The sequence below is a fragment of the Anastrepha obliqua genome, chromosome 2 (assembly GCF_027943255.1).
Source record: "Anastrepha obliqua isolate idAnaObli1 chromosome 2, idAnaObli1_1.0, whole genome shotgun sequence".
NCBI lineage: Eukaryota > Metazoa > Arthropoda > Insecta > Diptera > Tephritidae > Anastrepha > Anastrepha obliqua.
In genome coordinates this window covers 109,366,926-109,394,002 of record NC_072893.1, presented here as the reverse complement: position 1 = coordinate 109,394,002, position 27,077 = coordinate 109,366,926, and the positions used below count along the sequence as shown (strand labels likewise).

At 37.6% G+C, this 27,077-nt stretch overlaps 1 protein-coding gene across 5 annotated transcripts in view; it reads left to right on the top strand.

The window, feature by feature from the left end:
• Positions 1 to 27,077, top strand: part of LOC129238841 (inositol hexakisphosphate and diphosphoinositol-pentakisphosphate kinase) — a 104,515-nt gene that overhangs the window by 7,571 nt on the left and 69,867 nt on the right. The window contains exons 2-3 of one of the 5 annotated variants that reach the window (XM_054874047.1): positions 1,079 to 1,390; positions 10,429 to 10,484. The exons of 3 other annotated variants lie outside the window; for them this stretch is intronic. In XM_054874047.1, the coding sequence (XP_054730022.1) occupies positions 1,168 to 1,390; positions 10,429 to 10,484 (279 nt within the window). In that variant the 5' untranslated portion in view covers positions 1,079 to 1,167. Of the gene's footprint in view, positions 1 to 1,078; positions 1,391 to 10,428; positions 10,485 to 19,635; positions 19,723 to 27,077 lie in introns of those variants that run through there. One more of the 5 variants, XM_054874051.1, reaches the window with a different exon arrangement.

Sequence of the window (27,077 nt, the reverse complement as noted above, 5' to 3'; positions counted from 1 at the left end):
AACGATTGTTATAATTATTTAAGTGCCGTTTTTTTAGTCCAAAATAGAGTTTTTTTCTTCAAATGCTTGCTAATTCCACAAAAATAAATATTTTTTAAATCCCCTACGTGTTTCTCTAGCTATTCTTATCTAGATTAAGAAAAAACAAATTTCCTTGTTCCAGATTAAAATTTGCACCCTCTGTGCTGCGTGCCGCGGAGCTCCTTCAAGAGAAACCACATTACAAAAATGTCTCCAATACCACCATTTTGTAAAATTTTTCGATCAAACTTTGTAGTTTTGTAGTTTAGTATATAAGTAATAACTTCCCAAATCAGAGTGATTGTTTTCCCTTTCTTTCTATACAAAAAAATTCTTTAAAAATCGTGTTTATTTTACGCGTGTAGAGTGGTGTTACCCCTTAAGGAGGAAGCAAAATAATAGTCAAATCATAAAAAATGCAGGCGAAAGGGAAAAGTATACATTATAATTTTGTTGAAAATCCTTTTTGCTTTATTACTAATGCACTGGTCCTTTGCATAGATATTATTAAATCTCTACAACATTCAACAGGAATGGAATCCCCTGCTTTCTTGGCCTTTTCAAGTAACTGATCCAAATTTGTGATATTATGTGTACTGAATGTATGTTTTACGTCATTTCAAAGATGTTCTATTGGATTTAAATCGACACGCGAAGATGCCCAGTCCAGAACAGTGATCAGATTGTCTTCGAAAAAAATTGTTGCCCCACCAGAAGTGTGCTTCGACATTAACAAATCATTTTAACTCCAAATACTTTATTCTTTACTTATTTACCAGTTACAATATAAAACAAGAAACAATGCACAAAATTTTGGATAAAGACCGTTCTTAAGTAGTATATTTCTCACAAAAATATCAGTCCTACTAAAACTACGAGAAATAGAGAAATGAATGCATTTCAATAAATGTGATCACGCAAATATATTCAAGCGCAAAAAGTACCGGTACCCGGTACGGCACCGTACTCGATAAAACATGCGCATATAAGTTTGCCAACGCATCGTTCTTAAGTATTTTTCAACAGCTGTATATACAATAATAAAACTTATGAGTAGGTAATAACAAGGACTAATACAAAAACCTGAACAGCGAAAAATAAATCAATATGCGTTAATGCAAAAATACGAAAACTCAACTCATCGCTATGGGCAACAGTTTGGACAAATTCGTCTTTAATGGCGGCTACCCCGGTAATAGTTGGGAACGTCGCCACCAGAGTGCACGGTCACCACAACATCAACATAAGCAGTGTTTGGAAGAGCTTCATTACTTCCGTCAACAACAATCGAACGCACCGAATGCACAAATGGTGGGCGATTGTAATATGAAGTCATTGATACACGTCAATTCAACGCCAAATCTTGGGGGTTCGTATCGTTCGCTAGCTGTGATTAAATCCAAAACACGAGACAATTAAATGCGATATTCGTATTTATTTACATATATACGTACGTATAGCATTGTGCAAAACCTAATATTATGTGCTGCCCTTCTTTTAGTCTGCTTATTTCGATTATTATTTGAATAACTAATATTCAATAAGTTGGTATTAAGGAGTTGCTACAAGTGATAAAATTAACTAATTATTGAGTTGAGTTCTAAGGAAATTCGATCAAAACAGGTATTGTGTGGAAATCGAAACCAATTTTCCATGTTTGCTGTAACGTTTCTTTTGAGTTCAGAGTAGTTTGCGCTGGATGTAAAGGGTGTTTTTTTTAGAGGTTAGGTTTTCAAGTTGGCACTACTTTTTTCGTAGATGGTCTTTTTGACAGCTGTCACTTGATTTATGCTTAGTTTGGTTTGCCATTTCATAATGAATAGACTTACACCTGAACAACGTTTGCAAATCGTGCAAATTTGGGCCCAAAGCGAGATGGCCACCGATCCCGATTTTCACAAGAAAAATTTGTACAGCGATAAAGCTCACTTTTGGTTGAATGGGTATGTCAATAAGCAAAATTGTCGCATTTGGAGTGAACATAATCCACAAGCCATTGCTGAGACGCCGTTACAACCTTAAAAAAGTCACTGTTTGGTGTGCTCTATGGGCAGAGGGAATCATTGGTCCATATTTCTTTAAAAATGAAGCCGGCCATAATGTTAGAGTCAATGGAGAGCGCTATAGAGCCATGATTAATGACTTTTTCGTGCCTGAATTGGACGATGTTGATGTGGACGACCTTTGGTTCCAACAAGACGGCGCTACATGCCATACAGCCAACGCAACAATCGATTTATTGAAGGAAAATTTTGGTAAGCGCATTATCTCGCGCCGTGGACCTGTGGCGTGGTCTCCAAGATCGTGCGATATAACACCGCTGGACTATTTCTTGTGGGGCTATGTGAAGTCGCTTGTCTACGCAGATAAGCCCGAGACGATTGACGTCTTGGAAGAGAATATTCGGCGCGTTATTGCTGACATACGGCCCCAATTGCTGCAAAAAGTGGTCGAAAATTGGGCCTCTCGGCTGGAATTTATTCGAGCCAGCCGCGGCGGCCACTTGCCCGAAATCATTTTTAAAACATAATGGCAAACCCTTATCTTTATAATAAAGCTAAATTCTTGGCCATAACATTAAATTATATACGTTTTATTTCATCTTGAAAACCTAACCTCTAAAAAAAACACCCTATACCTATGTAGTATCGAATGTAATCCGTTTGGTAGGCCAATCGCTGAAAATGTTGACAAAATCGTGGAAATATGGAAAGCCAAAAAAAAAAAAAATATTTGGGGAATGCTGCTGTAGTGACAGTCCTTGGCCGGATAAAAGTTCGTGTTGTTTCGGCAACAGAAACGACCGTCGTGGAGTCTGTTCGACTTGCTAACACTTTCCATTGCCAAGAAACTAAAGATAAGCCCGAAAACCATTTGGAACTATTTGCATACGGTTGGTTTCAAGAAGAAACTGATTTTATGAAAAAAATCTTTTAGATCGAAGCCTGAGATTCTTTGCAGAAACTTTACAATAAAGTCGACCTATTTTTGAGGGGTGGTAACTGGCAGCCAAAAGAGATCTTGGCAAAATAGCAGTGAGCCGTCTCTAACGGGACTCTCTTCCTTTGGACCCAACCTGTCGAAATGGCAGATGAGTTAGAGGAAGACGACCGATAACTACTTCCCACATACAGGGTTCAGTAAGCTGCTACAACAACAACAACAACATCTAGAAGATTTTGGTGTGTGGTTGGTGTGACAATCAATTCAACTGAACAGATTGAAGCAGACTGCTGGCCAAAATTGGTATATAAAATGATATTTAGGTGAATCAAAACAACGTCATGCCGCACAGATCTTTAACGACGCGCTAGAAGCTGCACATCCCCCATTTACTCTAAAAGTGACGATTATCACCTAATCAAGCATTTGCAAAATATTTTCGATGGTAAAAAACTGGCCTCAAGAAAGATTGCACAGGCATCACCATGAGCTGATTAAGTTTTTTACCAATATAGACAGGGTCCACCCCGTTGAAACAGCTTGTTTCCTCGTTAGATGGGATAGACAATAGAGGAATGATGACTGCTCTACACTAAGTAAGGCTTTATGAACTTCTATAATATAAGCAAAACTGATTTCAAAACTTTTTAATTGATCTAATATGCATTGTTTGGTAGAAAGTAGGTAGGGTGGTGCTATTGATGATACCCGTGATACCGGCTAACATAGGTGGTCTAATCTCCCGATATCTTTACTTTCTCTATTAGTGAAGACTTTAGGATTTCACACTCAGGGTTACGCTGATGACCTAGTAGTTTACGTATTAGGGTGGCATGAGGAAACCATTTCGGATCGCATGCAGCATGCCCTTACAATAATAAACAAATGGTGCACGGAAAAAGGGCTCTCCATCGACCCATCCAAAACAACACTTGTACCGTTTACTAGGAGAAGGAACATAAATCTCAAATGTCCGACCCTTAATGGAACAACACTTCAACTCTCGACAGAAGCGAACTATCTGGGCGTCAGTCTTGACAAAACGCTTACGTGGAATTCCCATATTTAGAGAGTTACTTCAAAAGCGACATGGGCATTCTTTGCCTGCACAAGGCTTTTTGGTAAGACATGGGGACTAAACCCTAGAATGGCCTTCTGGACATTCACCACAGTTGTGAAACCCATAATCACTTATGCATCCTTAGCATGGTGGCCCAAGGTCAAGCAAAGAAAGGCAGCAAACGAATTAAGCAAACGGCATCGCCTGATATGTGTTGGTATTACAGGGGCTATGAAAACATGTCCCACGGATGCATTGGGTGGGCTCCTGAACATACCACCGCTTCCAATCTTGATTGAAAGGGAAGCTCGCTCGAGTGCCTTAAGGGGTCAGTCTACTTTGGAGACTCGAAAAAAAGGCTATATTCGTGATTTTTTTTTTGAGAAAACTATAAATGATAGTAATATAAAATTTGTTTGATTTATTAAATAAAGTCTTAAAATTCAGAAATAAATTTTTTTTTATTCAATTTTATAGTATTTTTAGTAAAAAAATAGCAGTGAAGCATAACGTCTCAAACATGGGTTGGTAGGCAGCTCCATCAGAACTCAAGAACGGCTTGTCTGAAACAAAAAAATCAAAATGTTTCAGATTCAGTAAGATACTGGCTACAAAATGACCCTCGGATATTAGGTTTTAATGAAGACAAAAAAAAATGGCTGATAAAAATGGAAAATTTTTGATAGAACGGTTTTTTTTTTCGCATATTTAAAAAAAATATATAGTAAAAATTTAAAATTTCAAAACCCCCGAGCGTCAATTTGGTGCAAATTATGTCTAGAATAGGTGATCCAAATTTTATGAAAATCGGTTGATTAGTTTTTGAGATACAGTGGAGCTAGATTTTGAAAACGTTGTTTTGAGAAAAACGCGTTTAAAGTTTTTAATGCACGCTATACGCGCAGGTAGACGAAATAAGGTACTGATGTTCAGGTAAAAAAAAAAATAGTTAGAGTGCTCGGATTTTCTTAAAATTTTTACACAATATTTCTGGATATATATACTTTCAAATTATGCAAAAAAAAAAAATTGAAAAATTTTAAAGTTACAAAGTAGACTAACCCCTTAAGATTAAAAGGTATATCTGAACTTAAAAGTGGGGATATGAAAGGACATTTAAAGATCTTAGAAGACTTCCTACATAGTCCCATTCTTCATAGGGATGATATACTATCACCCAAACCAATACTCTTCAGGAACTTCCAAGTTATAATCAATGAACGAACAGACTGGAGAAGTAACTCTATCACCTTCAAACCTGGCTCCCAGCTATGGTTTACTGATGGGTCAAAATTGGAAAATGGTAGAACAGGGGCAGGAATCAATGGGCCCAAATTCAAAAAATCGATTCCGATGGGATCCTACCCAACAATATTCCAGGCAGAAATACATGCCATTGAAATATGTGTGAGAGAATGCCTTAGAAGGAAAATGAGAGGTACTCACATCTACATACTTTCAGATAGCCAAGCGGCTTTAAAAGCCCTTCTATCTACAACCATCACCTCTAAATTGGTAAACGATTGCCTAAACCTTCTAAACACGTTAGGAAACCTCAACATAGTAACACTATGTTGGATTCCGGGACATGAAGGACATGAGGGAAATGAAATGGCTGACGACCTTGCAAAATAAGGAGCAAATATGCAACTTACTGGTCCTGAGCCTTTCTGTGGACTGACAAAAGGCCACATTAATGAATTCCTTTGGAAATGGGAGGAAAGAAAACTTGCCGCACACTGGCTAAACTGTGCCGGTCAGCGTCAAGCCAAACTATTCCTAAGTCCCAACAAAGGAATATCTGACAAACTTCTCTCACTAAACAGAGTAGATCTGCGTCTTTTAACCGGATACCTTACAGGTCACTGCAGCCTGAGGTACCATCTAAACAATATTGGTCTATCCGAGACCAATGTCTGCCGCTTTTGCGAAATGGACATAGAAAGCTCAGAACATGTGCTTTGTGAGTGTCCTGCGTTGGGCAGACAAAGACTTCACCACCTTGGTGGTATCGTAGTATCTCCATGCAATCTTTGGAACAACAAACCCAAAACTGTGCTAAAATTTCTAAAAAGCCTAAAACTCTAGGGTTACAAAATAGGCCTTTCACAATAGATCAGCTCTGGTCGCAGTGCGTGATGGCCTTCTAATAATAATAATAGTGAAGACTTCCACAAAGTGTATTCGTGCAGTACCGCCACAGTCCTTAATACCATGGTACTCATATAAATTATGCCCTAATCCAGAAACGCGGGAAACAATTTGCTATATATTAGTGGGGAGTGCTGTTAAAGTAACAGTTATTGACCGGATATAAATTCGGATTGTTCCGTGGGAAAGCTGTAAAGTTTTCAAATCGCTAGCTTGTGGCAAATACAAAGAAACGTAAATCGCAGCATACAAAGCAATTGGTCGACCGATGTTTAACTATGCAATTCCAATTTTGTAGCCAGGGACGAACACCAGCGAGACCCTTATGCTCCTCGTTTAAGGAGAATAAAAAAATGTTCCTCACTTTAGCCCCACCCTGTCGAAACAGTCCGTTTCTTGGACCTACCGCTAGCTGAGATTGACAATGATGACGATTAATGGCTTCACCGCTCTAAGCAGGACTCCATAAGCTGCTACAAGAGCAAGGAAAACCTTGTTCAACTCCCCCTCTAACAGAACTCTAAAAGTATGTTTACACATGCAGTAATTGAATCAACAGATTAGCTGTTTAAAAAGGTATTTCTTCAAATAAATTGGTTTGGTGGAATATTTTATTGTTTTTGGTCTGTTTAATTATTACTAACGATATGAAGAACAGACAAAGAGAAGCAATAGTTAATTTAATTGCGCAATTTGCTGCTAGTAACAGACAGTTGAAGGAAATTCGTAAACGACGTCTAGCGAGGTTGAAAAAAATTATGGCAGCAATGCGCACATGAAATTGGAAACTACATTTTATACTAAGCAATAACAGGAAAAAGCGGCCGGAGTGCATAATTATTAATAATATCCAACAAAACTTTTATTAGAGTTACGTCTACAAACGTCTTTTCTTTGTTTTTTTTTTTTTAGTTTTTACATTGACGTTTCTCCTTACTCATCGTTACTTAATAATAATTATGGACAACACAGAAAATACAGAAAAAAGTATTTTATAATCTAAGATTATTTTATAATCTCGGATTTCGGGAGAGAAATTTTATATGGCTAATCTCGTTTTCGGATTGGGAGTTAAGCTCGAAAATGTAAATAATCTTATATGTGAACTTATAACTAACAGAAATTATTATCCAGTTGCCTCGAGATACCCGTCTGACGCTGGCGATGACTGCTTTCCTAAAAAAATTTAAAAATTGCTCACCTCTATGTATAGAATTTATATATGCAAGCCGACACATTTTTTCGGGTGAATCCCCATTAAAATTTCATGTACCATAAAATATTAGGTTGGGAAAAAAGAAATGTTGGGAAAAAAGAAATACATTATTTTCTCGTCAGATGGCTGTAGTGATCGAAACAGAATAGATCCAACAATTTAAAATGTATGCTCGTATGCTCAAGGTGATATTTCACATTAAAAAGATTCGTTTGCTGTTTTTTGTTTGCTCTATTTAGTTGTGAGTTACAGGGTGTTAACAATGGAAGTCAACAAAGAGAAAATTCGGTACATTTTAAAGTTTTTCTATGGTTAGTCGTCGTAGCATCACTCAGCAGTTAAAGATCAACCGTGAAACAGTTTTAAGGGGTTATATACACGTGCAAGGCTGAAAAATCACGTTTTTTTGAGAATTTATTAAACAAATACAATTTTTAATTATTCAAATAATGTCTACTTTAAAGTTAATTATAGCACGTAAAGTTAGTGATAATATTGAAGTGTACGGCTCCTGTAGATGATCTCCCAAGCGTCATCCGACAAAATATCTCCGGTTTGGATTATCTGAAATCGAAAAACCAATTAGATTCTTTTTGTGGATAAATAAAAATAAAGTAGTAATCGAAGGAAAACAAATCGATTTTTCTACAAAAATGTTCGCGAAAAATTGCGTAAAAAAATAGAAAAAATCATCAGAATTCTTATTCCTTCAATTAATACCTGGAGAATATATCCGAGAAGGTTGTGTTAAAATTTCAAGACGATCGGTTTAGCCGTTTTTAAAAAATCGTGTCCACCGACTTCGAAAACACGGTTTTGAGAAAAACGCGTTTAAAGTTTGAAAAGCACTTTACATAGGGTCGAAATTCTCTGAAACGCCTTTTCAAATTTGCGTGTAACTTCGAAAATATTCACCGGAACGATATTAAATTTTTTGTGTGCATTCTTAAATATATGTACATTAAGAAAATAAAATAAAAACAAAATCGATTTTTTGAAAATTCTAACTGTATATAACCCCTTAAGGGGGTATTCTAGTCTAGAGGCCCGAATTTCGAGCATTTTTTGACGATTAAAAAAAAAAAAAGCTATTGATATTTTTACGATACATTTTTTTATCATTTATTTATTCATATATTAGGAGCACACAAAATAAATTTGAAAAAAAAAAAATTGAATTTTCATGGAGTTATGCGTCCTTGAAGTGGAAGGGGGGAAAAAAGGCAGTGTCCCCGTCGTCACGATTTCTACCCTTGTGGTCATCTGAAAAAAAAAATACAAATTCTTAATTAATATGAATGTCATTATCGTATGAACCAGAAAAAACGGGGAAAAAAAATTTTTCCATAAAATGGCGGCTACTCAAAAAATTGAGGTCGATTTTTCTCTTATTTTTAAGCTTTCTCGAATTGTAAAATATTAAAAAATTGAAATTTCCAGTTTTTCGAGCTTCATACGATAGAGATATATTTAAGGAATATTCATGACAAATTCCAAGCAAATCGGTTGATTAGAACTTGAGATATCGTGCCGACCGTATCGAAAGAAGTAGTTTCGAGAAAAACAGGTTTAAAGTTCGCCGACCGCTCAAACCAGTCCAGCTGTCTAACAACTAAAATAGTTGTAGCTTCGAAAATAATTCGAATTTTGAAAAATCCTTTTAGGGAGATATTTTTGAATAGTTAAACTATCAAAGTTTGAAAAAAAAAATTTTTCGATTTTTTCAAATTTCTAGACTAAAATACCCCCTTAAACCATTTGCGCAAAGCTGGATTCAAAAAGCAGCTCGATGTTTGCCATACTGTGACATACCAATAACACCAAAAAACATGATGGATTGTATTTTCATCTGTAAAACCTTGGCCAAACGGAATGAAATCGACCCATTTCCTAAACGAATAGTAACTGGTGATGATTAATGGGCCATATACGGCAATATTGTGCGAAAACGACCGTGCTCAAAGCGTGATGGAGCAGCACAAACGGTAGCCAAACTCGGGCTAACGGCCAGGATGGTTCCACTGTGTATTTAATGGGGCTTGAAAGGAATAATTTATTATGAGTTGCTTCCGTATGGCCAAACACTAAATTTAGATCACTATGGCATTATCAAAAACTGGACCGTTTGAAGCTAGCGATCGTCCAGAATTGGCCAACAAGGCGTGTTGTGTTCCATCAGGCCAACGCAAGGCCAAACACGTTTGTAGTGATTCGGCAAAAACTCCAGGAGCTTAGTTGGGAAGTTTTAATGCATCCACAATGAAGTCCGGACCTGGCACCAAGCGATTACCATCTTTTTCTCTCATTGCAAAACCTTCTGAGTGATAAGAAATCGGTACCAAGAGAAGATTGTGAAAATTGATTACAATACTTTCATAAGAGAGGTACTATGAAGCTAATTTTAAAATGGCAACAAATTATACAACAAAAAGGTGCATATTTGACCCAAATCGGACAATCCGAAATATCTTAATCCTCCGTTGGACACCTTTTTTAAAACCTTCGTTTGGGCACCCGGGTTTGGTCTTTTTTCGTCCTGTTCGAGGATCTTTTTTAAAAGTTTATATCCATAAATCGATACAAAATTAAATTTATAATAGAAATATGTTAAATTCACGTCCAAAGTCGAAAAAGCCAGTCTGGCCATGCCCGGGTGCCCTACGGAGAATTAAATAAAGTTTTGAATTTCACGCAAAAAACATGTATTTCGTTTTCCCCAAACTAATAAGTGAGAATTTCGTTTACAGGTAAGAATGCATTTTTAATTTCTGGAATTAAGAGAATCAATAGCCTCAAATATGTTATTGGGTTTTGCACAATACTAGTTGTATGTATGTAAATGTGTCTCTAAGGGAAAAATAAAAAAAGTAGAAAAAAAATCCTGTGCATGGTATTAATGATAAAAAGTTTATAATATTATATTTTTTTATTACTTTTCCTTTTTTCATTCAATCAATTTTCCAATTTACTTTTTAACTAATCAGTCTATTTTGTCATTTTCTGTTTGTTTCTTACTTTTCATCTCTATCAACTATAGACATTGCCTCCACTGTACAACCATTGGATTTTCGTTCCTCCTCCTACACTTACGGGGTGAATCTTTGGTCTTACATAAGTTTCTTTCCAATTATTTTACGTAATTTTGTTCACTTTTTGTTCTGGTTTCTTCAATAATATTATACTACTTAAGTATGAATAAACGTGTGTTCAGGTGCACATACATGCATATGTATGTGCATCTATGGCTGAATGCTTTTGCATGCGTTTTTTGTATGCATTGCGCATTGCATATTACTCATACGCCATGCCTTCCGCAGTACGGTGCATGTCGTGGCAGGTGTATTTATTTTCGTAATTCCGATTTCCTGTTTATGTTTGCATTTTTTTTCGGCACTTTCAATACTTACAAATATTTTCTTCGCCTTAACAAATATTTGCTTACTTATTTATTTTAATAAACCACAAAATAATATACATCTGTGCTTGTTGGTCATCTAACGGTAGATGCAGTAGCTTGCAGCTATTTAAAAACAAAATGGCTTATATGATAAAGATATGAACATGTATTGTGAAAAAATAAACTTAAAGAACGTTAGTTTTTACTTCAGCAGTTATACGGCGGCCGCCGTAACCGAATGAGTTGGTGCGTGACTATCATTCGGAATTCACAGAGAGAACGTCGGTTCGAATCTCGGTGACAACACCAAAATTAATAAAAACGTTTTTCTAATAGCGGTCGCCCCTCGGCAGGCAATGGCAAACCTCCGAGTGTATTTGTGCCATGAAAAAGCTCCTCATAAAAAATATCTGCCGTTCGGAGTCGGCTTGAAACTGTAGGTCCCTCCATTTGTGGAACAACATCAAGACGCACACCACAAATAGGAGGAGGAGCTCGGCCAAACACCCAAAAAGGATGTACGCGCCAATTATATATATGTATATAGTTATTGTTATTACTTTTATTCATACGCCTGTTGTGAGAATTGGAACCCTAAGTGTTGCTAGGTACTAATTGAGTTTTATATTGGAAAGTTTGACTTTTTCGACTATAACCTTATCATTTCACCTCAATTTGTGTTGGTTGCTGCTGTTCGAAAATTGTGGGTCAGCAACAATTTAATTGATTTGTGTAAATTTTCATGCTATGGGGCCGTTCAAGTATTACGTAAGCACTATGCGGGGGTGGGGGGGTCTTTGTTTTGCTTATTTTGGATGACATGGGGGTAGGGGAGTCTAGATGATGATTACGTCATTGGTAGTTATTTACTTTTTTACACGAATGGCAACCCTCACATTGTCTATGCTTGAAAACGAAACGCATTTTCGGGGATTCCCGCAAATATACACGCATACGTTTAGGCACTCGCTTTAGAGTACGTTTATAGTGAGCCAGGTTGTCGACACTGCAGTATACTGCAGTACACGTACTGGTAGCCGTACATAATGAGTCAGGTGAATCTGGCTGTTGTGACAACAATTTTTTTTTTATTTGGACTTTTCGTTTTTTTATAATCGGGTGATATAGCCAAAAATTTTGACAGGGTCCGATAATAATAGAGTCTCTGAGAAACCGGTAATACGTTAAATCAAGAAATCAAGCTGGCGACCGAGCGAGACTATCGAATCCGGGATTGCAGGCCCTAGGCGCGATGAAATAATTTCTTTATCCGGAACAGACAGACACCCTAGACACCCAAGATGAAAAAGCTCGAGTCCCTATTGGCGTAACTGCGACAAATAAGCAAGCACCTTTTCTAATGCACATGGAATATAGAATCAAATTATCTGACCACGATTGGGTAATCGCTGAGCGTCCTAAATTAATACCATTTGTTTATGCTGTTATCAAAATCACTTCCAGTATGCTAGGACAACCGGAAGCCGTTGGATATTCTGGACCAACATACATCGCTATTCGAAGTGAAAAGCATAGTTCATCTACTGCTAATACTCGTGCTCAGGATTTCGAGACGCTTCTCGAACTTGAAGAGTTTCGACCATTAGCTAAAACTGACCATGGACTAGTAAAACCAGTGGTAATCATGACGGTTGATGGAGGGCCAGATGAAAATCCGCGTTATGAAAAAGTCATAGGGTTTGCTATACAACACTTTAAGCGATATGATCTCGATGCATTGTTTTTAGCTACCAATGCTCCTGGAAGAAGTGCGTACAACAGAGTAGAGCGCAGAATGGCTCCTCTTAGTCGGGAACTGGCTGGTTTAATATTGCCTCATGACCATTTTGGGTCTCATTTGGATGAACGTGGGGTTACAATTGATGAACATTTAGAAAGATCTAATTTCGAATTTGCAGGAAATGTATTTGCTGAAGTATGGAGTTCAATGGAAATTACTGCAAAATATGTTGGGGCAGGTCAACAAGATGTTCCTGACTTTCCAGACATTAAATGGTATTCAGAACATCTGTGTGAAAGCCAATACTTGCTTCAAATTGTGAAATGTAGAAATACAGAATGCTGTCGTCCAAGAAGTGGCCTATTCAGATTACTAGATAACAGGTTTCTTCCACCACCTATAAAAGTAAAACAAACAGTTGATGACTTGGTTTTGGATGAAGGAGAGCAATTTCTTGATCTTCCAGTCAATTTAGCTCTACGCTTAAGTGCTTCACTCAAAGATTTCCTGCAAATGTCCTACGATTATTTTTGTCATGGTAAAATTGAGGCTATGAAGTCGAACATGCAAAACGTGTGGTCTTTATCATGCTTCCATCAAGTCACTAAATCGTCACATCGAGAAGATCCATAAAAAAGTAAACACGCACACTGATAGGAAAGTTAGACCTGTAAGAGTCGCTGCTCGTCGTGCTAATGAACTGATGTGCATTATTCAAAATTTAGAGCACCATGATGTTGAATGGCTCGATGAGAACGACGTAGACATTCCAAAATCGGATGAAAGTGAGCAGACTCACAACACGGAGCAGCAATCGAAGCAATCCAATGTCATCGAAAACTTAGAATCATGGATTCGGGTTTCATGGACTGAAGACTGTCAATTTGAATTTAATATGTGTACCAAAAATTTTAAATAAGCTTGTTATGTTCGTAAGATTATAATATTTTTGTCCCTTACTCTATGTTGAATACTGCATCATTAAAATCTAATCTCTATTCTAAATCTATTTTCTTATTTTTAAAATTATAATTATAACATTATAATTATAATATAAAAAAATACATTTTTAATTGAAAAATGTTTACGTAAGCATGGGGGGAGGGGGTAAAAGCTTTGCTTACTTTTTCTGACAAGGGGGATGGGGGGGTAAATAATTGTAATAAATCTGCTTACGTAATACTTGAACGGCCCCTATGATTTAAGATTATGACGTTCGAAGTGCATTATTATGACGAGAATGCAACGATAAGCTAATTTCCATTTTAAATGAAATTAATCCTCATATATTTCCACTGCAAAATGCTAATAAGACGGATTTAATCTGTCGTTGTACCAGAAAATATTGACAGAGTTCAAAAATTCATTTCATATTAATCCGGAACACTTTTTCCCCACATAACTTGATAAAAATTCAAAAGAATTCTTGCATTCAAGGGGCGAATATCTTATATGTATAACGAATGCACATCTGAAAATCAATTCGATTTTTGAAATACTTCAATTTGGGCTATAAAATTGCGTATTCAAAAGTCTTCTGCATACTCTGATTAAAAAGTATTATATGAAAGAAATTTTTCTGAAATTCGTACAAAGTTTGGAACTTTGATTCATATGGCTTTTCCTAAGGAATGAACTATAACACATGGGCTGAAAAGTCCCGGATCTAACAAAGAAAACACGTGAAGAACAACGCAATCATTCCAGTGCCGTTCAATATTTCAATACCACATTCGTAGAACTATTTATCTTTTGCTTCAAAATAGGCCTCAGTTTCAGGGATAACCTCTTCATTCGACTGAAATTGCTTACCAGCGAGCAGTTTTTTAGATCTGCGAGTAGCCAGTAGTCGCTGGTAGCCAAATCTGACGAATACGGTGGATGTAGGAGCACCATGTACAGGGTTGGCCATATTAAACTGACCCATGTGATTATTAAAAAAATATGGAAAAAGAAACATTTTTTTGTGTTTCATTGTGAAAAACATTTAATTTAGTTCAAGGAGATTCGTTTACATCACTTTTTGAATATGATATCGCGCAAGTGGTCGCCCTTAGCTCGTATAGCGTAATGTGCCCGTTTTTCGGCGTTTTCCATAGTTTTGGCCAGCGTCTCGGCCGATATGGCGGCTATTTCCCGTCGGATATTGGCCTTAAGTGCGCCTAGTGTCTTTGGCTTGTTGACGTAAACCTTAGATTTCAAATAGCCCCAAAGAAAAAAGTCCGGTGGCGTCAAATCCGGTGATCGTGGCGGCCAGTCAAAATCGCCGCTTTTTGATATCAAACGGCCAGGGAACAAAGTCTTCAATAAGTTGACGGTGGCTCGTGCTGTGTGTGGTGGTGCGCCATCTTGCTGAAACCAGAAGTGCTCCATACCATTTTCACGAACAATCGGCATCACAAAATCGGTTATCATGGCCCGATAACGCTCTTGATTGACGGTCAATGGTTGGTGTTGACCATTTTCAAAGAAGAACGGCCCAATGACCATATCAGTGCAAATGCCACACCAGACTGTAACTTTTTGGTCGTGGAGAGGTACCTCTTCAATAATTTGAGGGTTTTCAGTGGCGTAGAAACGGCAATTTTGCTTATTTACGGTTCCGTTCAAGGAGAAATGGGCCTCATCACTCATAATAATTTGATGCCAAAAATCCTCATCAGTTTGGGCCATTCGGACGACAAAATTGGCATATTCCAAGCGACGAGGCTTGTCGGCCGGCAACAGTTGTTGATTTAGTTGTATTTTGTACGGGAATATCCCCAAATCCAAACGAATGATACGTCGTAGAGTGGTCCGAGGGATGTCCAACTGAGCAGAACGACGATTACCTGACGTTCGCGGCGATGACTCGATACTGGCTCGTACGGCCGCGATATTTTCGTTAGATCGTCTTGGCCGCTTTTTATTTGGACGTCGGGTATTAGCCACAGTGCCGGAAGACAAAAATCTTTTGTGCATTTGCTTGATTGCGTTCTTTGACGGCGCACTTTTCACTTTATTTTTTTTTCTCCACGCACGTTGCGTTTTTACAATCGAGAAGGAATTTTGAATGTACAGCTGAAAAATTTCAGCGCGTTCTATTGGGGTGCACTGTTTCATGGTATAAATCTCCTTCGACTGACGCTTCCAACGCGGTATGTCATTAGCTGATCTGAAATTACAGTAAAAAGTTATAGGGTTACTCAATGGGTCAGTTTAATATGGCCAACCCTGTACATCTCAAAATGCCGAGGCTTTGACCTTTCCAGCCGATTGTTGCGGTTTTGGGCGCTTTGGACGAGGTTAACCAGTTGCTGTCCACTCGGATGGCGAAAGGTTTGATCGCGGAGTGAAAAGATGGATCTATGTTCCATCTCTTGTCACTATCGATGCAAAAATTTTGGTTTGTTGCTCTACAGCCAACCATTGCTCAAAATCATCAACAGGTTTTTGTTTTTGGTCAACAGTCAAATGCTCATGCAATATAAATTCAGGACGACCAGCGCGCGGGGCATTCTCCACGTCGCAGTTACCACTTTGGAATTTTGGAAACCACTTTTGCGCAGTCCTTACACTCACGGTATCTTCTGCGTGAACAGTGTTTATTTCGGCAGCAGCAGTTGCATTTTTACCACTTTTATAAAAAAAATACAAAATATGCTTCTTATACGCGTTCGAAGATTCCATTTTATTTTTTAACAACACGTGCTTCTATCTGCGATTAAAATCACTTGTTGAATGCACAATATATCAAAGCAAATATAAATAGTGCCGTTATAATTCCGCGAATAATTTTTTGTATGCAAAAATCGTACAAAAGTGAAATTATGGGTAAAATACGCACGAACTTATGGACTGACCTGATATATCAAATCTGTGAGTCGAAAAAATAAGCCCATAGACTTACCGAGCATTCGTCTGCATGCGTATAAGGTATTGGAGGCTTTTTTACTCTTTCTTCCACATTTCATCTACATGACAGTTTGCTAACCACAACAATACCTAGGTATTTAGTCGCTGTTTTTGGTGTCGATAAAACAACGCGTTAAAGTTATTGAAACTTATTATGAAAATGGTCGATCTTTAAGAACCACATATCACAAAATTCATGATGTTTTTGGTGGAAATAATTGTCCCAATGAATCGACAATTAAAATGTTGCTGGAAAACCGATTCTGGATAAAAAAAGAATTGGCAGACGAAAAACTGGACGTTCTGTTGAGAATATTGCTGCTGTAGCGCAAGCGTTGCTGATATCCCAACAATTGGGCATTCATGAATCGATTATTTTGCGGATTTCACTTGTAGACGTGCTCATGGAGGGCATTTTAATTATGCCATTTTTCACATATAATTGTTAAGAGCCGTATTTTGATTAAAAAAAATAGTGAAACCTGAAAGAATCTAAATTTGCATTTGAGTGCATTTTTCGAAAGACCCTTTAGATTCATTCGAAAATATTTCACTTCCACACTTTCTCTTTAGAATCATCCGACATTACTTGATTCTAGACGTTTAAACCAGAGCAAAGCGCATTAATACAAGGTGACATCGATTTTACAAATACAAAAATTTGCTGGGCTATTGTCAAATTTCAGCTAAAGAAAGGATAGCGAAAGAAAATACAAATACTCTACAAGATAAGTGAATACAAGATTTGGTTATCTGAAACAAAATTGCGAAAGTACTAACTTTGGCTAGTATGTCAAAGGGGACTTGACAACAGAATTGCGACCGCTCATTTCACTCGTATTCTTACGCTCTTCCCATCAGTCGTTGTTCAGATGGCAACAAATAAACTTGGGCAAACTCTGCATTGATTAACACAATCTGAGTTCTTGCCGACTTCTTATGTAAACAAGCCGCTGATGCCCTTATTACGTCAGCAAATCAGCTGATTACCCACATTCGGTTTGATGCACACCTTTGTATTCTGCATGTAATCCCTCAACTAAGTCCAATTATGCTCAAGGGGGAAGCTCTTGTGCTTTCGGAAGAAACCAAGTACTTGGGACTAATCATAGATAGGAAACTGACCTGGAAGTCAAACATCTTAGAAAGAGTCAGGAAAGCGAACCTAGCTTTTTATGCCTGTAAGAGAGCTTTAGGTAAGACCTGGGGAATTAAACCTAAGGTTGCTCATTGGCTTTACACTGCTGTCGTCAGACCCATTCTTCTATATTGAAATGTTGTCTGGTGGTGTGCTATGCAGAAAAAACCCTATTCTAATTTATTGAATAAGGTGCAGAGATCAGCGGAATTAGCAATATGTGGCGTCATGAAAACCACGCCATCCATGGCTTTGGACATCATGCTACATCTGTCACCCCTATATCTCAAATACTCAGCGGCCTGCTCCGCTGTAAGGCTCAAAGCGAGCACACAATGGAAGGCTGTCACACAGGGACATTCAACCATCTTAGACTCCTACGCGGATATACCCAGTGACTGTGATTATCACCCTCCCATTCTTTGCTTCGAAAGAAATTTCCTAATGAAAATCCCTTCTAGACTGGAATGGCTTGAAGAAGATCCAACACCCAACACACCCGTTAAGACCTACACGGACGGGTCTAAAATGGATACCGGTATAGGATCAGGGTTATTTTGCGAAGAGCTTTCTATTAGTGAATGCTTTAAACTACCGGATCACTGTGGCGTTTTTCAAGCGGAAATAAACGCTATTCATGAAGCCTTAAAATGGTTAAAGATAAACAGAATATCATCAACGGATATCTGCATTCTATCAGACAGCCAAGCTGCCCTACGAGCCCTGGATGCATTCCAAACAACATCAAGGAGTGTCTTACGTTGTCGCGAATCTCTAAATGAGATGGCCAAACAATATCGTATAATCTTATGCTGGGTTCCAGGCCACAGAGATATACCAGGGAACTGTAGGGCAGACCAACTTACAAGAGAAGGTACCTGTTTGCCAGACATAAGTAATTTTATGGAGATACTTCTCGCAACTTGTAAGCTTCTCATTAAGGACGCATTAATCAGGTCTACAAATCAAAGATGGATTAGCGTTAACACCTGTGAAATTGCTAGGCAAACATGGCAAAGGGTAAATTTACGTCTGTCCAAAGGTATTATAAAACTGAATAGACTTCAAATCAGGACCTTAGTAGGGGCCCTCACAGGACATTGTCTCATAGGAAATCATGCAAGGAGATAAGGCGTTTACACGCATGATTTCTGTCGTAGCTGCAGAAATGAGGAGGAGTTGGAAACAATTCAATACCTTTTTTGCACATGCCCAGCTCTAGCCAGAAGCAGGAACCGATTTTTAAAATCCTAATTCTTAACGAATATAGATAATCTATACACTTTAGGCATCAACAACCTTTTACGCTTTGTCAAAAGCCCCGGATGGTTCAATATGGAGAGGGAAATGTAGCCCAGTCCCCGCGGCTCACAACGGACTCATTTCGTGGTCTAAGTGGCATCGTTGTCTCTATGTGCGATGCGGTTGCCAAACCTAACCTAACCTTGTATTCTGCACAGTGTTCAAAGCAGGACTGCTAGGTTAGTAAAGTAATAAACGTGACTGGCTTAAACATCGGTGTTTCCAATAAATTCCCAAAGATATCTTGTGTTTTGTCAAACAATTAAGGTAAACAAATTTATAAAATATTGTAAAAAACACTGAGCACAGAATTTTCCTGCCTAGTGTAAGTAGATCACAATGTATGTATGTATGTCTATTTGTCTAGTCATATAGCATTTTTATAACTTCGTTATAACATATTTACTTTTCTTAATTAATGCATTTGTAATCTCGCATTGCAACACACGTGCTTCGAACCATTATTTTTTTCATTTTGGGCATTTATTTGCGCTCCATAGCTGATAACAGCCATTGAGCAGCAAACCTCTTGCGAATTGGTATGAACTTCTCTACTACCGATTTGCTTGCTAATTAGCATTTCAAACCATTTTTTTTTCTTCGGCGTTCGTGAAGTTATCTTGGTAAACATGGTCAGATTTGTATAAGTATTCGTTAAGTGAAATTCAAATTGTACTGCCGTACGAGTATTTCTATGAGGCACTCGCATTACGAAGTGGCTTGAATGGTCGTTTAGTGAGTGTTTAGCTTTGCTCATTGGCAATTTATTGGTGCGCTTAACGTGAGATGGTGGATTGTATGAATAAATAGTGTTTTCTATTAAAATATATGATTTGCTGTTGAAAATATGATTTACAATGTAAGTACGGAATGATGTACAGAGGTTTCCTGAAATTTCCCAATTTATATCTTTTAAGTATTTTGCCAATACTATGTTAGCAATAAACTCTTTTTTTTATCAAATGGTTAACGGAAAATAATTAAAAATTTAGCAATCAAAAATATGATTGTGCTCGTACAAGAAAATTAAACAAAAAACAGTACGAATTGTACTTCAATAGGTAAACAACTATTTACACAAAGCATGAATTTTAAATTTGCACCCTTGTTGAAACTTATTCCGTCAGTTTAAATTTCAGATTGAGTGTGCGTCGGCAGAATGTGTTCGCGGGTAAAAAATGGGTTAGAAAGAAAAAGAAACAACTAAGATGAAGGAAAAATATTCTATATCTGCATAATGAAGGTAAATAATGACCAATAGAAGGCGTTTTACTACTCGTATTTTTGGTGTAATGACGAGTTTTAATACATTGAGGGCCAGTCCGGTTTGACGAAAATCTTCACTGGAGGCCAAACATATTTTTTTGTTAAAAAGCGGGTGAACTATATGAAACAACAACTTTCGTGCGATTTTCTTGGGCCCCCAGGAAGTATTAGTCAATGGATAGTATAAACAAAAGGAAAAATACAAAAATTAAATCATGAAAGTGGCAACAGAAGTTCCCAACGAAAAATCCACATGCCTTTCGGAGGTGTCATAATTTAAACTTTCAACTGCCTATTTTAATGAATTTTCGTTATATCTGTTTTAGGAAAGTGTTAAGAATTCCCTTTTAGGTAGGAAGTTACATTACAAACCAGCTACTATCATAGTTAAACTCTGCTATAGAAGTCTAGGGACAGAAATAATTTTGAGGTCGTTTTATACATAACTAGCAAACCCGGCCCCCTTCGCTGGGCACACTAAAATAGAATAGATATGGTTTAGAACAGAAAATATATGATTTTCATATTATTTATTTCTTTATTCTTTATTCAAGCGCTTTGGCATAAACAATATTTTTTGTTTTTCTATTTGTTTTTGAGTAAATATAAAATATAAATTGAAAATCAGGAAAAAAAGAAGATTGTTTTTAAATTTCAAATCAACGCATATGAATAAACAATCGTCTTTTTTCCTGATCATCCATGAATTTTTCGTTTCAATTTATATGTTTTATTAAGCATTGGAGCTTTTTTAACCATTATCCATTTATATTTTTCAAAAAAAAACGAAAAAAAAAATTTTTTCCACGAACACATAATTTCATTTGAACATTCGAATTTCACATTAAATTCTCAAATTTCGTAAGAAATTATTCACTGTTCCAAAATCCACTCCAAAAAAATTCACAAACAATTTTTACATGTTGCACTTACGTTTTTTCCTTATGGCATCCAAATCAGAAAGAAATATTGACACATTGTAACTCACACTGTCAATTTGACAGTTCAGTTCCGCCCAAGCGTTAAAAAAGTAAGCGGCATTATGGCTGGTTCAAAAGAACGCTGTACCCGTTGCCAGTGCTCCGAATTACAACCAAACTTTACGAAACCCATTTTCAATACTTAACAATGTGCGTAAGTTTGGTTTAATTCGGTGCAAAGACACGGCGGGTCCACGTTTTGGCATATATTTCGAGACCCTAGTCATCAATAGGTATGAAAATTACCCCGTATTAAAGCACTTATCAACAGCTTTCATTTGATACCCATATTGTACATACACAACCAAAGGTTACCCGGGTCCACGTTTTGACCTATATCTCGAGACCCCAGTCACGGAGCGGCATGAAAAATACTCTGTACTAAAGCATTCACCAACAGCTTCAATTTGATATCCATATTATACAAACACATTCTAGGGTCCACGTTTTGGTCTCTATCTCGAGACCCTAGTCATGGAGCGGTATAAAAAATACTCTGGACTAAAGCATTCACCAACAGCTTCCATTTGATACCCATATTGTACATACACGTCCGAAGGTTACCCGGGTCCACGTTTTGACCTATATCTCGAGACCTATTTCCAAAATAAAATATAATCCATGTTACTCTTAGATGATGTAGCTTTCGAATGGTGAAAGAATTTTTAAAATCGGTCCAGTAGTTTTTGAGCCTATTCATTACAACCAAACAAACAAAGTTTTCCTCTTTATAATATTAGTGTAGATATGTTTGATTAACTTGTTGCACTTTCGCCCAAAATTCAAAACTTTAAAGTTGGTTATCGTGGGATCGTGTTGAGTAAGCAGTGTAGGACAGTTTTATTTAGCCATTGTAACAAAAACCGTGATAGAACCATGTGCGTGAAACAAGACTTCAAGTCCATTTGAAATGCGACTTATATTCTCTCAAAAAATAATCGGGAATTGTTCATTTAAAAAGTGCGCGTTGCACATATGATTTACCCCGATCTGGTCGTCGCATCAACGTCTTCAACGGATGAAAACGTCGACAAAGTCAAGGAAATGGTGCTGGAAAACTATCATTTAAGTTTGACGGAGGTAGTTCGTGACCTTGGCGTGTCTTACGAATCAATTCGCAACATTTTACACCATCAATTGGGCATGAGACCCGTGGCTGCTCGACTCGTTCCAAGAGAGTTGAATTTTTTTCAAAAAATTCATCGGAAGAAGGAGGCTGAAGACATGCTTGAGCAAGTGAATTCGGACCCAGTGTTTATCCACCGCATGTTGTTGTTGTAGCAGCATAGACATCTCCCATACTTACATACGGGGAATACTGCTAGAGTGGCAATCCCTGGCCGGATATACATCCGGGTCGTTTCGGTAACGTAGAACCGACTGCCGTGGAAACGCTTTATCCAGAGCATCATAACAGGTGATGAGACGTGGGTATATGAGTTTGACATGTAACCCAGTCAAGAGACGGCTGAATGGCGCTATCCACATGAGCCGAAACCCAAAAAAAACCACGTCCAAGTCGATCAAAAGTGAAAGTCATGCCACTCGTTTTCTTTGATTATCATGGTGTTGTGCACTCGGAATTCATTCCAAATGGTTCTACGGTAAATAAAGAATATTATTTGGAAGTTATGCGACGTTTGAGAGAGAATGTGCGTGTGAAACGCACATGAAGAATGCTATGCAACATTTTAAGAAGCGCAAGACATTTAACAATTTGCCCCGTAAAATGTCGACACGTAACAACGGTAATTGGTGCGTGTTTGGGTGTTTGGCTGGGCTCCTCCTCCTATCCGTAGCGTGCGTCTTGATGTTGTTCCACAAATGGAGGGACCTACAGTTTTAGGCTGACTCCGAACGGCAGATATTTTTTATGAGGAGCTTTTTCAAGGCAGAAATACACTCGGAGGTTTGCCATTGCCTGCCGAGGGGCGACCGTTATTAGAAAAAACGTTTTCTTCATTTAGGTGTTTCGCCGAGATTCGAACCTACGTTCCCTCCGAATTCCGAATGATAGTCACGCACCAACTCATTCGGCGATGGCGGCTGAATTGGACCATAATATCCTGCGACTTCAGACGTAGTCTAACGGGATTGACCGCAAGCTTATAATTGGTGGTTTTATAAGAAAATTCTTTAAATGACTTAATTGCACAACGTAAACTAAATGTTTCAAAGAAAATCAGTGTTTGTCACCAGGGAGAAGAATCAAAATTCTGAGATTTAGTAATATGAAGTGAAAAATTCTTGCCAATGCCTTTTTAAATGTAGGGAGGATCTATGTCAGGTATGCAAAAAATCTGGAGCACCTGGTGAATTTTCATTATTGCTGTATGGGTGCCTCATTGCGTCCGGAGTAATACTAATTGGGCGAATTGAGGTAAAAATTACAGGCATAATTACATACTTTCAAGCTATATCTAATTCTTAACGATGATTGCGGGAAGAAAATAAGAAAAATATGAAAATAAGAAAATTATTAATAAAATATGCAAACAAAATGATGGTTTTAATGTAGTACATTTTAATGCACGTAGCCTAAATGAAGAAAAACTTGATTTTACTAGGTGCCCTTCCGAAGATTCTGCAGTCGATGTAATTTGCGTTTCTGAGACCTGGTTTCATAATGACCTCCCTGAGTTCAACCTCTCTTTAAATGGGTACAATTTATTGAGAAACGATCGTAATCTTAATAGAAAAGGGGGGAGGGAGTTGCAGTGTACTGCAAAAAAATTTTGAAATTTAAACTGATAGCAAAGTCAAATAACTGTGAAAATGAATACTTATTTACTGAAGTATCTGATGTCATGAATAAAATTTTAATTGCATGTGTTTACAATCCTAACAAAAGTATTGCTCTTGACACACTATTTGTTGACCTGTCTGAATCTGTCTTAAATTACGAAGGCATCCTGTTGTGTGGTGATTTTAATGTTAACCTTTTAAAAAATGAGCCTAATAGTAGTAAACTATTCGACCAGTTGGCAACAGCAGGACTTTGTGTTGTTAACGGAATTACACCAACGAGATATTCAAATAACTCACAACCTAGTCTTCTTGATTATTTTATAACATGTGACTTGCCACATATTCTTAAATTCGGCCAAGTTGACTTTATCTCTGACCATGACTTAATATTTTGTACTTTAGACGTTGTTGAATCGTCCAAATTTAGGTGCCACCTACGAGTATCGTGATTTTAAATCGTTGAATGTTAATTCTCTGTATTCAGACATGGGTTCTATAAATTGGGATGACTGTTGGTTTTTTAGTAGTGTTGATAATAAACTTGACTTCCTCAACCGTAACCTATACTCGTTATTTAACATGCATGTTTCGCTTCGTTCTGTAAATGTTTTAAATACGAGGGGTGCCTTTTATTTGGCAGGATTTGGCAACCCTGGTGTTGCAATCTGGCAACTGACAGCTGTATCGCAAAGTTTGACATTTTTTGGCTTTTACACACTCAGAACGTTTTGAAATACCAGCGCTATTTGTGTTGTTTACAGTAACTTAAAAGATTCATCTCGGTCCAAAAATGGAATTAAATCGTGAACATTTTCGTGCGATTATTTTTTACAACTTTCGACGTGGATTAACTCAGCAACATTGCATGGATGAACATAATTAATTTTTTGGCCATGAAACTCCATCAAGGACCAGTGTTTATCGATGGTATGGTGAATTCAATCGTGGTCGTAGTTCACTCCAAGACGAATTTCGTGAAGGTCGTCCAAAATCAGTTGTTGTTCCGAAAACCATTGATGCTGTGCGCGAACTGATGTTGCAAGATCGTCATGTGACCTATCGTGAGATTGAGACAATCTTAGGCATTAGTGGGACCAGCATACATTCAATATTGCATAAACACTTGACTGTCAAAAAAATTTTTTCGTGTTGGATCCCACACAATTTGTCAAGCGCTCAAAAAAAGGCTCGTGTCGATTGGTCGAAGGAAATGCTCAAAAAATACGATCGCGGGGCTTCGAAACACGTCTATGACATCGTGACAGGTGATGAATCATGGATTTACGCGTATGAGCCCGAAAGTAAACAGCAGTCGACTGTATGGGTGTTTCAAGATGAGCCAAATCCAACAAAAGTTGTTCGCGCACGAAGCACTTCCAAGCAAATGGTCGCCTGTTTTTTCGGAAAAACTGGACATGTCGCAACCGTACCACTAGAACAACGCAGAACAGTAAATTCTGAGTGGTACACAACCATTTGTTTGCCAGTTGTCTTCCAAGAAATTAGAAAAACCAATCGCCAAAGACGGATCATTCTTCACCAGGACAATGCGAGCTCTCACACATCGGCTCAAACAACTGCATTTTTGAGCACCCAAAACATCGAATTAATGGGTCATCCGCCGTATAGTCCTGACGAAGCTCCGAATGACTCCTTTTTATTACCGTACGTAAAAAACAAACTGAGAGGTCAAAAGTCAACGTTTTTCGACACCTGAAGAAGCGGTTGCGGCATTCAGAATGCATGTTTTGGAGGTACCTCATTCAGAGTGGCAAAAGTGCTTCGAAAATTGGTTCAAACGCATGCAAAAGTGTATAGATCTTCATGGAGAATATTTTGAAAAACAATAAAGTGATTTTCGATGATTAAAGTTTGTTTTTGTTCTCTATCCCGAAATATAAAAGGCAAACCTCGTAGTTCATGTCCTTGGTACAACTCGAAAGTTCGAGCTGCCATTAGAAAGCGCAACAAGTGTTATGCTAAGTGGAGAAAAAACTTGACGGATACTTCTTGGCGCCGGTACAAGGTAATCCGAAATGAAACCACTGCAATAATATGACAAGCGAAACGTTGGTACAGTTACTCAAAACTTGATCCATCACTTCCAACAAGAGAACTGTGGCGCAACCTAAAAAAATTTAAAATTCATGGCAAGGAAAGTCCCGAATGTGAGATTGACCTTAATGAACTTAATGACTACTTCATTAGTGTTGATAAGAAAATAAATTGTGCTCCTATTTTAAAAGAGTCCTCACCTTGTGCTACTGTAAAAGAACAGTTTCAATATATGACAGTTAGTGAGGTAGATGTCCTGAAAGCTTTATCCAAAATAAAGTCTAATGCTGTAGGCATCTCGCTAAAATTCGTCCGTATAGTCATCCAATATATAATAGGACCCCTTACCCATATAATAAAACATTGCTTGACTAGTTCATGTTTCCTAGCAGTATGGAAAAAGGCTGTAGTTTTCCCAGTCGCAAAAAAGACAAATGCTATTTATGGTGGTGACTATAGACCTATCAGCATACTGCCCACATTTTCCAAAGTTTGCAAAAACTTGATGGCCACGCAAATTTCATCATTTGTATAGAACAATCGTCTACTCTCTCCACTACAATCTAACTTCAAACAAAGTCACAGTTGCTCGACTGCAATGGTTGAAATACTGGACGACATTAGAATTAGTTTTGACAACGGAGACTTGACTCTACTTTGTTTACTTGACTTTTCTAAAGGATTTGACTCAGTGAATCACAAATTATTATGTTTGAAGCTTCAACACTATTTCGGCTTCAAAGCCAGTGCGGCGAAGCTCATGGCCAGCTACCTTGGTGACAGAACGCAGAAGGTCAAGACCAGTAAATTAACATCTCAGTCTAGACACGTACAAACTGGTGTTCCGCAGGGGTCTATCCTTGGTCCACTTTTATTCAGTCTCTTTGTCAATGATGTTTTTACCGTTTGTCAGTGTGTGAATGTTCATGCGTATGCTGATGATATACAATTGTACTTGTCCAGTCGTATTGGTCTCGTTGAAGATTTATGTTTCAAAATAAACAGTGATTTGTCTGCTATTTCTGTATGGGCTAATGAAAACTCTTTATGTCTGAACGCGTCAAAGTCATATGTCTTACCTTTATGTAATAGTGTTGTGCATGTTGACAATATCCCTAAATTGTGAATAGGTACAAGTTCCCTAACCTTTATGGATAAGGTAAAA